At 35.8% G+C, this 18,504-nt stretch overlaps 1 protein-coding gene across 4 annotated transcripts in view; it reads left to right on the top strand.

Moving 5' to 3' along the window:
- ZRANB3 (zinc finger RANBP2-type containing 3) overlaps positions 1–18,504 on the top strand; it is a 186,212-nt gene that overhangs the window by 113,524 nt on the left and 54,184 nt on the right. For all 4 annotated transcript variants that reach the window (XM_088793743.1, XM_088793744.1, XM_088793742.1 and 1 more), the window contains 2 exons: positions 5,013–5,184; positions 6,321–6,437. In XM_088793743.1, coding sequence (XP_088649869.1) covers positions 5,013–5,184; positions 6,321–6,437 — 289 coding nt within the window. The remainder of the gene's footprint in view (positions 1–5,012; positions 5,185–6,320; positions 6,438–18,504) is intronic.

Below are 18,504 nucleotides of genomic sequence, written 5' to 3'. Positions count from 1 at the left end.
GACAAAGTGATGAATTTTACTTCATCAAAATTAAAAAGGTCTCTTTCAAAGGCACTATGAAGAGAATGAATGGACAAGCCATGGGCTAGTAGATAATTTGAGAAAGCACATATTTGATAAAGGAAATATGTATATATGTGTATATATATAAATTCATATATATGTATAAGTATATAAATTTTAAAATATACAAAAGGAATTTATAAAAAATATATATGAAATCTCTCAAAACTTAATAAAACAAAAATATTTTAATGGTAAAGTTAGAGACATCATCACCTAAGAAGATACATGGAGGTCAAATAAGCACTTGAAAAGATGCTCAATATCATTAGTTATAACCAAACGGAGATACCAGCACATATGCATTAGAAAAGGTGGGATTTTTACAGACTGACAATGCCAAATGATGGTGACAATGCTGAACAACTGGAACTCACATACATTGCTGGTGGGAATGCAGCATGGTACAGGAACATTGGAAAACAATGCTAATTTCGTATACAGTTAAACCTACACTTACCATGTGCCCAGCAGTCTCATTTTGGATATTCAGTCAAGAGAAATGAAAACATATGTTCACTCAAAAATCTGTTAGAAATGTTTATAGCAGCTGTACTTATAGTTACCTTTAACTTGAAGCAATCCAGATGACCTTCACCTGATGGATGCACAGTCGTGATATATCCTATCCACACAATGGGATATATTATTCAGCAATAAAAAGGAATGACCTGCTAATATACCCAACAACATAGATGAATTTCAGACGAACTATGCTAAATGAAAGAAATTAGATTTAAAAGGCTATATACTGTGTGATTGATTCTATTTATATACTATTCTGGAATGTGTAAAACCATCGGGGCAGTCTGACTTATTTCACTTAGCATAATATTCTCAAGGTTCATCCATGTTGTTGCAAATGGTAAGATTTCATTCTTTTTTATGGAGGAGTAATACTCCATTGTATATATGTACCACAGTTTCTTTATCCAATTGTCTATCGATGGGCATTTCGCTTGTTTCCATATCTCGGCTGTTGTGAATAACGCTGCAAAAAACATAAGGGTGCATATATTTTTTTCAAATTAGTGTTTTGGATTTCTTTGCGTAGATACCCAGGAAGGTGCCAGCTGGGCACTGGACTTATCAGGGGGATCACTTCATAGACTGTGTAGATGCCTGACCAATGCGCTGACCACCTGAAGCTGAGGTAGAATAATATTGTATGTCAACTATAATTAAATACATATATATAGTCACGGGAGGTGGAGCATCGCATAAGAAAGATAGTCAATGGTATTGTAACAGTTATATCAGATGTCAGAGGGGTAGTAGCTTGGGCGGGGGGCAGTTATTACTTTGTGAGGGGTGTAAATGTCTAACTATTGCATGGTTTTGTACACCTGAAAGTAATAAAAGAAAAAAGAGATGGGGAAATAAAATAAAATATTTATTTGCTCTATCCAACAAAAAACACAGGGTCAGAAAACAGATCAGTGTTTCCCAGGAGCTGGGGGTAGGAGAAAGGGATTGCTACAAAAAGACACAAGGGAACTTAAAAAAAAAAAAATTACAGGGTAATCTCCAAAGTCCAAAGTTGTGTGTGTGTGTGTGTGTGTGTGTGTGTGTGTGTGTGTGTGTGTGTTCATGAACACAGATAAACATGCATATTCTTGGCCATAAACTTCCTGTTTTATCTTCATAAACTAATATTAAGTGCCTACTAAGAATTGCCTCTTTTTTATATATTATAAAAAAGAACATAAAAGAAGTTGCATTTATTCTTGTTTAGAAAAGGAGAAATGAATTTTTACTTACTTTGAAATCTAAATGAGAAAGTCTACATTAATCTCAAAAGAAGTTTTCAAGGTTCATGTTTCATAACTCTTTAGAGACATTGGAAATTCTGTTGTTAATTTTAGGTTGTTAGAAATTAAGTTTCTTTTGTGATTAATTCCACCTTAAACCATATTTCTGCTACTGTGTCCACTTTGGGGCGCAGTGGTTTGCCCTGTGACCTCACTTCTCTGAAAAATCTAAGAGTTGTTGGTTTTTCAGTTTTAGATTTTCACTTGTTGTTAGAATTGGAGTGGCAACTTCTAAGCTCCTTACTGAACATTTCTCCAACAAAGATATACAAATGTGAACAAGCAAATGAAAAAAATGCTTGTCATCAATAGTCATCAGGGAAATGCAAATCAAAGCCTCAGTGAGATACCACTTCACACCTCCTGGGATGGCTAGAATCAAAAAGTTGAATAACAACAAGTGTTGACAGAGACATAGAGAAATTGGAACCCTTGAACTGGTGTGAATGTAAACTGGTCCAGCTGCTTTGGAAAACAGTCTGGCACTTCCTCAGGTGATTAAACATTTGACCTGAATTACCATATGACCTAGCCATTCAACTCTTAGGTGTACACCTAAGAAAAATGAAAACATATGTCCACACAAAAACTTGTGTATGAATGTTCATAGCAGCATCATTCAGAGGAGCCAAAAGTTGGAAACAACCAAAATGGTTATCAACAAGATAAATGAATAAATAAAATGTGGTATATCCACACAATGGAATATTTTTCAGCCTTAGAAAGGAATGAAGTACTGATACATGCTACAACATAGATGAACCTTGAAAACATTAGGCTAAGTGAAAGAAGCCAGTCACAAAAGACTAGATACTATATGATTCCATGTATAGGAAAGTTCAGAGTAGGGAAACCTTTAGAGACAGAAAATAGATTAGTGGTTGCTTAGGGCTGGGAAGGCAGGACAGCAGTTAAGAGAGTGACAGCTAAAGGATACGGTGGGGGCGGGGTCTCCTTCTTGAAATGATGAAAATGTTCTATAATTTACCGTGGTGATGGTTGCGCTATCTGTGAATATATTAGAACCCATTGAATTGTACACTTTAAATGGGTGAATTATATGGCATTATGAATTATACCTTAATAAAACTGTTAAGTAAAAGAGATTAGGATATTCTAAAAAGTATATGTACTAACCATCCCATTGAACGGCGAGAGACTAAGCGTTCACTTCCAGCCCCTCTTTCAGCCCTCCCGCCTCTCTCATTTCCCCTCTGCTCTCCAAACCTGAGGGTGGAGGCCCAGCAGCATGAGGTGCTGCCAACACTCCAATCCTTGCCACCTTTAGTCGTCTGACTCAAGCTGAACGAGAAAGGGGTGGGGGCAGGGGAAAGGATTTCTCTAAAGCATAGCTCACACCTAGCACAGAGCTTGCAGTCAACCAGTGGTAAAGCCCCCAGGAGGCAACTGGGTACAATAGCGTCTGCCAGAAGTGCACCCTCTGCTGGAGGGGTGAAGAAACATCCTGGGGACAGGCCTGGTAGTGGAACTGTGGCCTGTGATGTTATATTGCTCTGACTTCAGAACAAGCCTGTGCTTCTGGAGCACAGCTGTTGGTGCTCTGCAGGAGGCGAGAGACGCTCAGGGGCTGCCCTATTTGAAGACACGTATGTGCTGTCTGTGCCAATTGGGACAATTGTGCCATAGACCTTCACCAAGCATGTTGTATACCTGCAGAATGTGTCACCTAGACAGAGAGTGTGCTTAAGAATCCATTTTAATGGCAAACATTTCGTTATCAAAAAATCCCCCCAAAACCCAGTCTTTTCCCGTAATTGGTAGTTCTGAACATTGATATTTTTTTATTTTTTTTTTGTCATGAGGTCAAAATGTACCTAAGTATGTGATTGTGAATGTTAAACTAGATGACAGAATTGGATATTGGCAAATATTTTCCCATTTTCGTTAGTGTGTGAGTTTTTAATACAAACATGGGGACATAAAACATTAAAGAAAGTCCACATATTTCAATGAACAAGTTTTAGTAGTTTAATTTATAACAATTATAACTAAGCCTATTGATCTTTTTATAATGCCAACATTTAGGGATTTTTTTTGAGCAAGTAAATTTCTTACAACTGAATGGCATCTATCATTTTATCATACCATAGTTCCACTCATTCACTATGTTTTTCTAATCAATTCTATATGCAAGTACATGTATTGAATGTTATCTGTACTATTCCTGTATGTTTGCTATCAAAATACCTTAAACTAAAAGATAATTCATGTTAGCAATTTTCACCTTTCTCAAATTGACCCCTATTTGTGCTAAAATACCACGGAAAACCCATTAAAATGATAGTTATTTAATTACTGATATTAGTAAGAATAATAATACAGTCTAATGGGAACTTTTGCTTTGTGAGTTATTCTGTAACAGCTCATTTTCAATAGTGTGGGCCCTTAGGACACGTTTGGGAATTTTGTGGGGAAAGGTTTGGGTTGTCACAATGACAGGCGAATATTGTTAGGCCAGCTGTGCTGATGCCTAAGTTCAATAGATCCACTAAATCTAAAGATTTAGATTTCAACCATGTCTTAACACTGGTCCACAGTGCTTGGTGCTTCCAACTGCTGGTCTTCTCCGAGGTCTGGAGGATAAGTTACCTTTTGCCAGCATTTTAACTTGTAGCTTCCTTTCTTTTGCCAAGTCAGCGACCATTTGTCTGCATGGACTTCTAAACATTTGTTGAAATTCCTTATCCTCTGATATTACCTCTCCCATTCTCTCTTTCATAGTGGGTTTGTGGCTTTTGGTTTCGTTTTTTTTAATTTCCTTTGCTGTCAGTGCGAGATAATATCTTCTCCCAGAGGGCGTGGGAAATGTTTTAGGTGGTTTGGCTAGTGTACTGGCAGTTAGTGCCTCGTTAGGGCTAGGTCTGCTAGACAGTCCCAGGCTTGCATGAACTCAGCATAAGCAGTATGTTTAGGCAACTAGTTTCAATAGTTGAGAGGAATGTATAATCTTATTCATTACTATTTCTCAAGCTGAGCTTTTTGAAACTAATTTACATTCAGAAATAACAGTAAAAGCAGTGTCATGGCTCCTTATCATTAAAAGGAAGAACACACTGGATAACTTGTTTTCTTACTCTAGCATTCAGCTGTGCTACATTTTTTTCTTCATATTCACAGATATTTTGGTAAAAGGCCTCAGTGGAATTGTAGAGGGGCGTCAAATCTTAATGAACTTCATCAGCTATTAAGTGACATAATGATTAGAAGATTAAAGACTGAAGTTTTAACCCAGCTGCCCCCTAAAATCAGACAGCGTATTCCATTTGATCTTCCGTCAGCCGCAGCCAAGGTGAGAACCCTTACTTGATTAAAAGGCTTATTTTAAATCATTTTGAATTATATTATGAAAGATTGCGCATATTTCCTATTGCACAGAAGGAAAAGTCCACCTTCTTAAAATAGGTTTAATTAATAGAGTGTATGAGTTGGCTTTGTATTATTTCAAGAAGTGAGCGGGAAGAATTTAACTTTAGTCATCAAATAGTGTGAAAAGATTCAGTGTCCTAGTTATTAAAAAATACACTTCTGCAGAACAGAGAAAAAAAGTATTTCAATTACAACAAAGATTTAGTGTGAAGATTTCTGAGTATCTGTAGGATGTGAAGCAAGTGAAGTTGTGTTTTGTCCTCTAGGAATTTTTAAAGTATGAGGAGCTTTTTTCTAGAACAACTTAGTTGTAGCCTTTTTCATAAAATCTTAAAACTCTGTGATAATGTAAGATGTGAAGTTCAACATATCAGAAAGTCAAACTATGTTTTAATCCTCACCTACGTTTACTTTTGGGGAGTGCAGTGCTTATACATTCTCTGAAATTTCTTCAGATCTGGACATAACTTTGTTGACAAAGACTATTTATTGCATCTTAAAAGACTATTTATTGCTATCTTAAAAGCTTAGAGTAAGCATTTTGTAAGCATTGAGCAATGTGTTATTGGAAAAAATAAAAATGATTCAATTTTCTTTACCTACTATTTTAGCATTAGAAAGAAAAATAAAAGTTAACATATGGTATCATGTTTTTATTTAACTAATATCCCCCAAGTCTTTATGCTTACTTAAATATCTTTTTATAAAAATTCTTTGCTACCATAGACATTTTCACTACCCTGCTTTCTTAGGTATTTACATTTTTATTTTTAATTTACAGAGTGTTTCCCTTTAAGAGGAAACTGCAGCTATTTGATTTATGTTGTTAGCAAAGACCATGGTTTTCACCCATTTTGTCATTGGTGTCCATTGGTGTTAACAGGCAACCGACGTACCTCCTTGTTGATGTTTTTAAATGAACACATTTGACATCTTTGGGACTTTTCTTTTTATATCTTCTTATATAAAAAAGAAAAAAGTAGGACATGCTTCACGATTGCATTAATTGTTCTGTTCTGTATGCTGTGTTTCTAAACAATGTTATTGTCTCCCACGTAGGAACTGAGTACCAGCTTTGAAGAGTGGGAAAAATTAATGAGAGCTCCAAATTCAGGTGCCACTGAGACGGTTATGGGGTTGATTACTCGCATTTTTAAACAAACTGCTATTGCCAAGGTACTCATTGCTGGGTCATCATGTGTTTGTCTTGGTACAAATTACTTAATGTATTTTAATGTTTTTATTTAAGAAGCTTATTTGCATATTGTAACATGTCTTTGCAGTTTAATTTTTTACCTATTATTTAAAAATGTAGACATATTCAAAGTAAACAGTAGTACATTGAGCACCATTCTACCTATCCATATATTGATCCTTTCCAATATGTGGGTTCTCTTTGATGGTGTTTTACACTTTAAAGGACATACATATATTCATCTTTGTGAATTCATACATATATTCAGCTCTTTCCATGATTTTACTATATAATTGCTACAAATAATCTTTTTTTTGTCAATCATTTTTTAATTGGCGCTATGATTTTAGTTCCCTACAGAGATAGATGTGCTCATGTTCTGTTTGTCTAAAGATGCAAATTGGAGGGTGTTAGAGTCTTTAAATCTCAGTGTGACTATCAAGTAGACTCATCACACAGTGTTTCTTGTTGTCCTTCCCAGTGTGGCGGAACTTATACATGCTAATGAGTGTCATCCCTCTCCAGTTCTGAGATATTTTATAATGCAATTTTTTAGTGAGGTTTATTGAGGTATAACTTACATATAAAATTTGTCTTTCTAAAATGTGTAGTTTGATGACACTTGACAAATACATATAGTATCAAAATATCCAGTACCCTAGAAGTTTCCCTCTTATACCTTTGCAGTCACTTCATTCACACCCACCCCTCTAGACTGTGGCAGTCACAGATCTGCTTCTATCACTATAGTTTTGCATTGTCCAGAATGTCACAGAAATGCAATAATCTATAGCTTTGTATCTGACTTTCATTTAGCATAAAGCTTTTGAATATTGATCCACATCTATGCATGTGTCATTAGATTTTTCACTTTTATTACTGAATAATGTGCCAAAGTATGGATATAACATTTTTTTTTTAATTCCTTTACTAGTGAACAGCTTTTGGAGTATTCTCAGTTTGGGTTATTTTGAATAAGCCTGTTATAATCATTCTTGTATAGGTCTTTGTGTGGACATATTTTTTTTTTTTTTTAAAGGGAGTTTTTGGTTTTTTTTTTAAAGATTTTATTGGGGAAGGGGAACAGGACTTTATTGGGGAACAGTGTGTACTTCCAGGCCTTTTTTCCAAGTCAAGTTGTTGTCCTTTCAATCTTAGTTGTGGAGGGTGCCGTACAGCTTCAAGTTGTTGTCCTTTCAATCTTAGTTGTGGAGGGTGCCGTTCAGCTTCAAGTTGTTATCCTTTCAGTCTTAGTTGTGGAGGGCGCAGCTCAGCTCCAGGTCCAGTTGCCGTTTCTCCCTTGCAGGAGTCGTACTGGCAACCTTGTGGTTGAGAGGACAGACTCCAACCAGCTGAGCCTTCCGGGAGCTCAGCGGTACCTCAGCTCAAGGTGCCATGTTCAATCTTAGTTGCAGGGGGCTCTGCCCACCATCCCTTGCGGGACTCAAAGAATTGAACTGGCAACCTTGTGGTTGAGAGCCCACTGGCCCATGTGGGAATTGAACTGGCAGCCTTCGGAGTTAGGAGCATGGAGCTCTAACCACGTGAGCCACCGGGCCGGCCCCCGTGTGTGGGCATATTTTTATTTCCCTTGAGTAAATAACTGGAAATGGGACTGCTGGGTCATATGGAAAATGTAGGTTTATCTTTATAAAAAGCTGCCAAATTGTTTTTCAAAGTGCTATGCCATTTTACATTCCTACTGGCAACGTCTGAGAGTTCCAGTTGTTGTACATCTGTGTCAGCAGTTGGTATTATCAATCTTTTTAATTTTAGCTGTTGTTCTTGGTATGTGGTGGTATCTCATTGTTATTTAATTTGCCTTTTTTTAATCACTAGTGATATTGAACATATTTTCATATACTTTTAGGCATTCATTTTCTTTTCAGAAATATCTATTCATGTCAAGTCTATATTTATATTGGGTTATAAGAACTCTTTATATGTTTTGGAAACAAGGCCTCTAACATATATGTCCTTTTCCAAGTATTTCTTCCAAGTCTGTGGATTCCATTTTTATTTCTTAATATTGCTTTTTCTAAGAACAGAAATTTTAAATTTTGAAGCAGTCCAGTTTATCAGTTTTTTCTTTTACATTTTGTGCTTTTTGAGTCCTAATTAATTTTTGCTTAATTCATGTTTACAAAGATTTTCTCCTATGTTTTTGTCTGAAAGTATTATACCTTTAGGTAATATATGTAGATCTATACACTATTTTGACTTAATTTTTTTATGTGGTACAGAGTAACGGTGGAGATTGTTTTTTGTTTGGTTTGGATTTTCAGTTGTTCCAACATTCTTTGTTGGAAATTTTTCCCTCATTGAATTATCTTGGCGCCTTCATAAAATATCAGTTGGTTATATATGTGTGGGTCTGTTTTTGAACTCTATTCTGTTCCATTGATCTATACATCTAGCTTTACAGAATACTACAATGGCTTGATTACTTGTATAAGTCTTGAAATCACATAGTGTTCACCCCTACTTTATTCTTTTTGTGTTTTTTCTATTGTAGGTCTTTGCTTTCCCTTATGTGTTTAAGAATTAGCTGGTTAAGTCTGTACAATTTTGATTGGTATTGTTTTGAATCTATAGATTAATTTGGAAGAATTGACTTTTTTAAATGGAGGTATAATTCACAAACACCATTGTATTAGTTTCAGGTGTGCAACATAATGATTCGATATTTGTATATATTGCAAAATGATCACCACAATAAGTCCAGTTAACGTCCATCACTATACATACTTAATGAATTTTTTCTTATAATATGAACCCTTAAGATCCACTCTCTCAGCAATTTTCAAACATGCAGTACAGTATTGTTAATTACAGTCACCATGCTATATATTACATTCTCATGACCCATTTACTTTATAACTGGAAGTTTGTACCTTTTGAACCCATTTCTCCTACACACCCCTACCCCCAGCCTCTGGCAACCACCAATCTGTAAGTTCAGGTTTGTTTTTTGTTTTTTTTTTAAGATTGCACATATAAGTGAGATTATACAGTATTTTTGTCTTTCTCTGTTTGACTTATTTCACTTAGCACAATGCCCTCAAGATCCACGCAGGTTGTCACAAATGGCAAGATTTCCTTTATTTCCCCCTATTTTTAAAAATGTTTTGGGGTGAAATTGGTTAATAAAATTACATAGGTTTCAAGTGAACAAGTCCATCGTCTATATGTTGCATTGTGTGTTCACCAAAAGTCAAGTCTCCTTCCGTCACCATATATTTGACTTCTTTTACCCTCTTCTACCATCCCTCTTCCCCCCTTACCCTCTGGTAACCATTAAACTGTTGTCTGTGTCTATGAGTATTTGTTTCTTTGTTTGTCTTGTTCCTTTGTTGCCTTCAGTTTTATATCCCACATATGAGTGAAATCATATGGTTACTATGAATAACATTCCATTACATATATATGCACCACATTTTCTTTATCCATCCATCAATGGACACTTAGGTTGTTTTCGTGTCTTGACTGCCATAAATAATGGGGCAGTGAACGTAGAGTGCATGTATCTTTTTGAGTTAGTGTTTTCATTTTCTTCAGACAAATACCTAGAAGTTGAATTGCTGGATCATATGGTAGTTCTATCTCTAATTTTTTTGAAGCACCTCCATACTGTTTCCATAGTGAATGCAACAATTTTCATTCCCACCAATAGTGTACAAGGGTTTCCTTCCTGTACATCCTCACCAACACTTGTTATGTCTTATCTTTTTGAGACTAGCCAGTCTAACAGGTGTTAAGAATTGACTTCCTAATAGTATTGAATCTCCTGATCCAAGAAAAGTGTATCTCTCTCCTTTAATGTAGATCTTTTTTAATTTCTCCCAGCAATGTTTTCTAGTTTTCTTGAATACATTTTGTTAGATTTATTTCTAAGTATTTCATGTCCTTTTATGCTCTTGTAAATAGTATTTCTAAATTTAAATTTCTACTTTTTCATTGTTAAATATAGCATTATTATCCTGTGACCTTGCTGAACTCACTTATTAGTTCTTATGCTTTTTGGTAAATTCTTTTGGATTTTCTACCTAGAGCATCATTCTGTGTGCACATAAAGATACTCTTATTTCTTCTCTGTAATCTGTATGCCTTTTATTTGTCTTGCCTCTCACATTGAACGAACACAAGTACACTTTTTTTATTAGAAATGATAAGATCAAACGTCCTTGCTTGCTGCCAATCTTAGGTAAAAAGCACTAATCATGATGTTATCTTTGTTTTTCATACATGCCTTTTCTCAGGTCAGAAAATTTCCTTCTTTGCTTAGTTTGTTGAGAGGAGAGATGAGACATATAAAATTTTTTCCTTTGGCAGACCTGGGTTGGGAAAAAAGTGGCTAACATAAAAAGTGGGTAAGAAGAAGACAGCTAAAATTTAACATTATGAAGGCTGAGTTTGGGCCGTCATGACAATTCAAAATATCAGGGGCTCCCAACACAAGAAGTTCACCCTGACACACAAGTGTTATTTACATTGTCCTCTACCTGGTGCTGACTAGGAGATCAGAGAGCACGCCCGTTAGTGGAGGACAAGCATAATACTCTGCCTGTTTCCAGGACCCTTTTCTCATACTAAGCAAAAACACTGTCAGCCTCCAAAGCCCAGTCCAGGATCCACTTCTTCTGGGAGCTGGGTAGAAACAAAAGGTCTACCCCCGGGGGTTGGGCAGGAAACCCTATTGAAATCAAGACCTTGCACTGATATAAGACAGAGATCTGTTAACTTTGTAAGCGGGCATTTTCCCGCCAAATCGCGTCATAACGCGGGGCTTTTTTGACATTTTCTCGCCAAAATTAGACTTTCCGTAAAATATTCATATCTTTCGATCTATTTGATATTTTTCTATGAAACTTTCAGTGTTTTAGTTTAAAAAGAGGTCTCTATTTATTTACTTTGCAAAATTTTTGCCGGTTCCAACTAGAGGCGATATGACGAGTTTACTCGTTTCCCCGCAAAAAAATGTGTTAACTGCTGGGGGAGGGGCAGGATCATCTCTTCTGCCCACAACCACTCACTGTTACAAGACATAGTTTGGTTGCCACAGGGGAGAGGGACAGGAACAGTAGGAGAGTTTCACCCCCAAGACTCATGTAGAGTCAAGGGAGAGCAAAATGGAAATGCCTCATGCTGAGTTGGTACCAGGAGACTCAAGAGGTTCCCTGCCCCCCACCATGAACTTTAACACTGAAAAATCATCAAGTTCAATCTACTAGTGGGAAGAGAGGCACCCCTTTATAGTGCAGACTGCTGAAAGCTAAGAATAAAGCTAGGACACTTAGAAAAACCCTTGGTACACACTGTCACAAGGTAGGAGCATCCCATTATTGGGGGAATTCGAAGTTTATGGTGCACTGAAGGTAAAGGTAACAAGAGAACCTAAATACAACTCAATACCGACTAGGTTGCCTTAGTCCGTCCCATACTATCACCTGAAAGAAAAAGAAGCACGCCCGAATCTGGGTGTAAGTATTATTTATCTCACTCAGTTCTGTTCTTCTAGATATAATTTCTAGCATTAAATAGAAATTATGAAAAAAATAAATTAAAAAAAATTAATCCATCATTAAGACAAAGAAATCAATAATGCAAGATGGAGAAATGATCCAGATTGTAGAAGTATTACACAAGGACTTTAAAAAAGCTATGAATAATATGTTAAAGGATGTAGTAGAAAAGATGCACAACATACATGAAAAGATGGGGAATTTCAGAAGAAATATGGAAACTATAAAGACAGTAAAATAGAAACGCCAGAAATAAAAAACAGTATCTGAGAAAAAAAATTATTTCAACCAGCTTATAAGCCAGTAAGTAGAGATAAAATGTAGTCATAAAAAAATGTCAAGCTCCTGGATATTTATCCTAGAGAAATGAAAACTTAGCTTTATACTTGTAGTGCATCAGTACTATGGAATACTCAATGAAAAGGAACGAACTATTGATAAACACAATGAATTGGATGAATCTCAAAAGCATTATACTGAATGAAAGAAGCCAGTCTCAAAAGTTACGCACATCATGATGCCATTTTTATAACATTTTCAAAACAATAAAATTATAGTGATAGAAAATATTATTATACCAATGTCATTTTCCTGGTGTTGATATTGTAATATGATTATATAAGAAATTATCATTGCGGGAGGCTAGGTTAAGGATACATAGGGACTCTATATTATTTTTGCAACCTCTGGTGTGTCTAAAATTATTTCAAAATAAAAAGTTTTAAAATGTATATACAGTGGATACAATAAAGCAATCCAATGACAGAAAAAATTCAAAAATTCTGAATCCGGAAGAGGGTAGAAAAAGGAACAAAACATTGTTTAGAGATTGTAAAGCAAATTTAAATACATGACAAGATAGGTCATGTTCATGAATCAAAAGATTGAATATTATTAAGGTGCCAGTTCGCTGTAAATTAATGTATATAGTCAGTGCAATGATAATCAAATCCCTGTAGTCCTTTTTGTAGAAATTGGCAAGCTGAATATAAAATTTATGAGGCAACACAAAGGACTTAGTACAGCCAAAACAATTCTGAACAAAGTTGGAAGACTCACACATGTGATGTAAATACTATACAGTTACAGTAATCAAGACTTTGTGGTATTGGCATGAGGGGAGACATTTATATTAATGAACCAGAAAAGAGAGGCCAGAAATAGACCTTTACATAGATTGTCAGTAGATATTAGGAAAGGGGATAATTATCAATGGGAAATGATAGTTTTTCCAACAAATAGTATTAGGACAGTCGGATATCTAAGGATAACACAAAAAAGCCTTAACCATTATCTCACATCATACATAAAAATTAACTTGAAGTGGGTCAAAGACATAAATATAGCTAACTTATAAAACTTTTTTTAGCATGCATACATAAATATATTCCCAACCTTTGGTAGGAACTTTTTTTTAGATAGGCTACAAAGAGCATATACTTTTTATATTATTATTAAACTTATTGAAATAACATGGGTTAATAACATTATATAAATTTCATGTGTACCATATAATTTGACATCAGAAAAAGCACATCCTTTAAAGGGAAAAAATGGGACTGAAAACTAAAACTTAACAGTGTTTCAATAAAGTATGATGTATGAAAGATACTGTTACGAAAATGCAAATGCAAAATACAGATTAGAAGAAAATATTTGCAATACATTCACCCTGCTCTGTTTTCCCATATCATAATTTTTTATCATAATTTTTGGTTTGATTAGTGTTCATTGTTTACAGTATAATGACTGTGTTAAACATTTCACAGTTGAGCTCTAATTACATTTCTTTGACAACTATTGTTTTTCCTAGAGTTAATAGCTATCTTGTTTTTTGTTTGTTTGATTGCTTGCTAGGTTTTCTTTTTACTTAGTACTGAGTACAGAATGCTTGCTTAAGGAAAAAGAACGCATATGAGAACCTTTTAGATAGTAGTTTCCTGTGTGTGGTAAGAAACCCTTGTTGGAAATCAGGATAGTAGGTATGTAATTCCTAGCATCCTTGAAGGAATAGAAAAAGATAAAAAGTCAGTTGTCCCCAGATTGGAACATTTTCCCAAAGACTAGTGGCAGCAGCAGACCAGTCCTTGCCAACCCTATTCCCTAGTTTTGAGTCATTTTTCATTTCCTCCCTATTAGGTGTTAGAACCTCTATCCTCAACCACCTACATAAATTGGAACTATGTATATTTTCTATTCCTTGGCTGCAGCCAGAAATAATTAGTTCATGGCATTACTGAGTTGGATTCTTCACACGTTTTCCCCAGAAACATTATTGACATCCAGTAGTTAGGGTCTATGGTAACTAAATAATATAGTTTAGCTACATTTCATATAGTTTAGCTACATTATGGATGAAATAGACTTTGGGGAAGGTAGCTAATTATTGACCACGTTTAATATTGTTTTTGTGAGAAACTGTTTTAGAGTTCTCCTGAAGCAGTTTGTAAAGGAACTTCTGAAATACCACAGATTACAAATTGGCTACTATGTTGTACGCAAACTAGCATTGAAGCTTCCTTTCTTGGCTAAGTGTTTCCCTGACTAATTCAACAGATACTAATTCAAATGCTACTATGTGGCAAGGATCATGCTTGGTGCTAGGGAGACATGGTAAACAAGATACAGTTTGAATCTGTTGGCAAAGACAGCACAATAAATGTTTAGCGAGGGTAGAGTATATTTAGTGCTTCAAACAGTGGAAGCACACTAGAGAAGACACCTGGGCTATTCTGGGGGGGGAGGGGGCGGTCCGGAAAGACATCCCAAGGAATGGGACAGAAGATGCAGCCAACCAAAAGGGAGGGGAATGAGATAGGAAGGGGATGGGGCTGATGGAGTATATTTCATACAGATGAATAGTTTTTGCAAACTCTCAAAGAAATGGCATATTTTGGAAACCCAAAGTAGGTCATCATGGCTAAAGCATAGCGTTTCAGGGAGGAATTCTGAGAGCGATTAGGCGGGAGATAACAGTGAGCAGTAACCATATCATGAAGGTCACAGTTCGTAGTTCGTAATTTATCCTCGGGGGTCTGAGTAATCAGGTAGAGTAGAGTAAAATGACCAGATGTGTGCTTTAGGAAGAGAACTACAGTGTAGCTCTGTAGCGAATACACTGGAAGAAACAAGCCCGTAGGCAGGGAATCCAGTTGGGATGGCGCACTGGTAATCCACATCGCTGCACCACATCTTAACTGGAAAGAAAGGAATAATTCAAGAGTTATGAAGAGTAAATCATTGGATACTAGTACCTGACTGAGTATGGAGGGGAGGGAAAAAGTAGAATCCAGATTTCTTGCTTGGTCAACTGGGGTGATGCCTGCGCCATTCATTGAGACTGAGAAGAACAGGAGCTGCAGTACGTGCACAGTGAGGATCGGTGCCGCTCAGCGAGGCCCAGCTGGTAGGTGATGCAAGGTTGCTTTGTACTCTGCAGCATCATGTTAGAAATACTTTTCTCTTTATTGAATCATTTGAACGATTATGTTGTGGAACTGAAAGATAAGTATAACCCATGATAGTTTATCTCAATTTGAAAATCTGGATAAGAGTAAGAAGATTTTTAAAAAAAATAATGAGTTTTCAAGTAAATGTGTGAGTATATAGTAAATATGTGAATACATTTGTGTAGAATATATAGTTACCTATAGGATATCCTCTTTTTGGGGCAAATGCCTTTATTATTTGTGGACGTTAATTTTTAAAGATTTGTAACTACATAATTAATGTGTAAAGTGTGAAATCTTTTTCTCGTCAGCTCTTCTGAGGAAGCAAATACTTTCCTCATCCATTTACCATGTTTTCCCGAAAATAAGACCAGGTCTTGTATTAATTTTTGCTCCAAAAGACTCATCAGGACTTATGTTCAGGGGCTGTCACCCTGAAAAATCATGCTAGGGCCTGTTCTCCAGTTAGGTCTTATTTTGGGGGAAACACAGTATATAACTATTTTAACACAATCCATTAATTGTGGTTAAAGAACAATGGGCTAGAAAGGACCTCTGGGGGTCATCTGTCCTCTTCCTTGGCTCTAGGCAGAGTTATGTTTAAAGCCTTCCAGACAAATGTGTCTCCATCTTTCCTAGTTTTCTAGAGCTGCAGGACAGATTTCTTTTCTGCTCTAATCTCTCTTCATTTTCTCATATCCTACAGTGTCTTCTAGGCAGACAAGAATCCTATGCTAGTTCTCCAAATTAGGTCATGTCAGCAAAATACGTGATATTGATATGACAGTTTTTAAGATAAACAGTGCTACAGTACTATCCAGTTATGGTACTGACATATGTCATCCATGTGCTGTATAAATATTTATGCTGGTCTAACTTTTGAGAGTAAGTACTTCTTGGGAGGATAGAGGCTACATAAGTTTTAAGTATGTTTGTTATTATCTCCTTAGTTTTGTTACTACATTACTGAGATCTCTTTCTCAGGTGTTTTGTAGTGATAAGAAGTTTAATAATGATAATAAGCAGTAAGTAATTATGATAAACACTAAACAAAGGAAATGCACATAAAATAATATTACTGGTAAAAACGTCAATTAGTGAAGGATCTCAGATCATTAGAATTATTTTTCTTCTATGTCATTATTCTTATTGCTTTTAATATTTGTTGACAATATACTGGATGCAAATGAACAGATTCTTTAGATTTAGGCTCAGTGTGATACTCTCCTAGGGAAAAAAAAATCATATAAGTGGTATACATTTTTTAGCCAACTTCCAGCCACTTTCTGGTACATTACAACAACATCTCATTTTTAGAGAAAACCATTTTTAGAGAAATGCCAGTGATTTTTCTATAAAAATGATGAAACCAACCCATAACTTAAATTTTCCTGTCATTTGGGGAATGGCAGCATTCCTTAGTCCCTTAAAAATTTTGCAGAAGGCAGATTGCTTCAAACATAGTTCCATTATGCACCAAGTGCATTTTCTCTTTGCTGTTTTGCCTCAGCGACTTAACACAGACAGGTAGAATCCCACATACAATATGCATTGAGGTATAATGAGGCCACTGCAATAGTCGCTGTATAGCAGGGCCTGGGATATTGTGAGACTGAAGCGTGCATCTTCCTATGCCAGTTCTTTGGTGGAGGAAAGGGTCTCTGGCTCTGAACCAGGCAAGGTCTGTCTCCTGTTCATTAGTAAGGAGATGGTCAGTAATAACACAGTGCAAATAAAACACTAACGTTGTCATTTTAGAGGAGGAGAGACATGGTATGTTAGCTTTGTGGCCATGTTTTCATGGAGGAAGGCTCTGTTAAAGATATAGAAATACCCACTTGAAAAGGAAGAGCCCAGTGAGGATTTGGCAGTGGCAGAAATGTTTAAGCTTGGAATCACAGCAGGAGGGATTTGCCTTAGAGAAGAGAAGAAATATCTCTGTTATAAAAGGAAAGGAAGTGACAATGAGTAAAAGTAAGGAAAAGTAATGGAACTCTCAGATCATGAAGTCTGTTTTCTCTGGGCAGTGGGAAGTTTGAGAGCCAAAAGTCATAGGTTCTGATTTCAAAAAAAGTGGTCCAGGTTGAAGTTGTTTTTGCAGTTTACTGAGGGAAATAGTGTAATAATAAGAACTGCACCTTTTACGGTGTTTACCATGTGCCAAGCACTATTACTAGCATGTTTTATGCACTAACTCATTTAATATTCACCACTTATGGGGTATAGGTACTTTGTATCCCCTTTTTATAAATAGTAAACTATTAGTTTGGTGCAAAAGTAATTGTGGTTTTTGCAATTATTTTTAACCTTTTAAACTGTAATTACTTTTGCACTAACCTAATAAAACAGTCTAAGTGACTTGTTCAAAGACTCTCAGATTGTAAATGATAGAGGCAAGATTTGAACCCAGACAGTCTGGCTCCGAGTACATGCCCTTAGCTATCATTCCCATAGGATAGCTGGATAAATTGAATAGTTGTTAGTGACTATGGATTTAAATGTGTGCCTATTTCCCTATTCATGATTTTTCAGCATCCCTGCACAGGCATGGAGAAGATTCCAAATTTTACAGTCTGAATGTTCTATGTGTTATAATTTTTAACACTCAAGTAAGGTTTATTCCTGCTTATCTTTAGTAACACGAAGTTAATTACCTTATTGACATAACCAGTGGATGGAGTTTGGAAAGAAATTGAGAATGTTTTTAAAAATTGAATTTCATTTTAAAAGAATTAAATTAGCTGTTTTGATCAATGACTTTTATGACCAGACTTCCATTAAATCAAGTTTCATGGAAACAATTTTTTTAAAGTCCATAAAACTATTGGCTTCACTTTGTAACTTTCTCTAAATTTGAGTAAACCCAATGGAGTATGTCATTCGTGGGAATGTTCTCTCTCATCCACTCTAGATAGATAGATAGATAGACAGACAGACAGACAGACAGACAGATAGATAGATAGATAGATAGATACAAATTATATTAGATTAGGCAGAATAATTACTTTATTATGTCTTGTTCCAAAAAATTTTCTGGGAAGATTTAGGATCCCAGTTTCTTTTGTAAAATTGTCTTG

The sequence above is a fragment of the Rhinolophus sinicus genome, chromosome 17, assembly GCF_057876585.1.
Source record: "Rhinolophus sinicus isolate RSI-liver-muscle chromosome 17, RSI-T2T, whole genome shotgun sequence".
Taxonomy (NCBI): Eukaryota; Metazoa; Chordata; class Mammalia; order Chiroptera; family Rhinolophidae; genus Rhinolophus; species Rhinolophus sinicus.
This window is presented reverse-complemented; position numbering and strand designations above follow the sequence as displayed.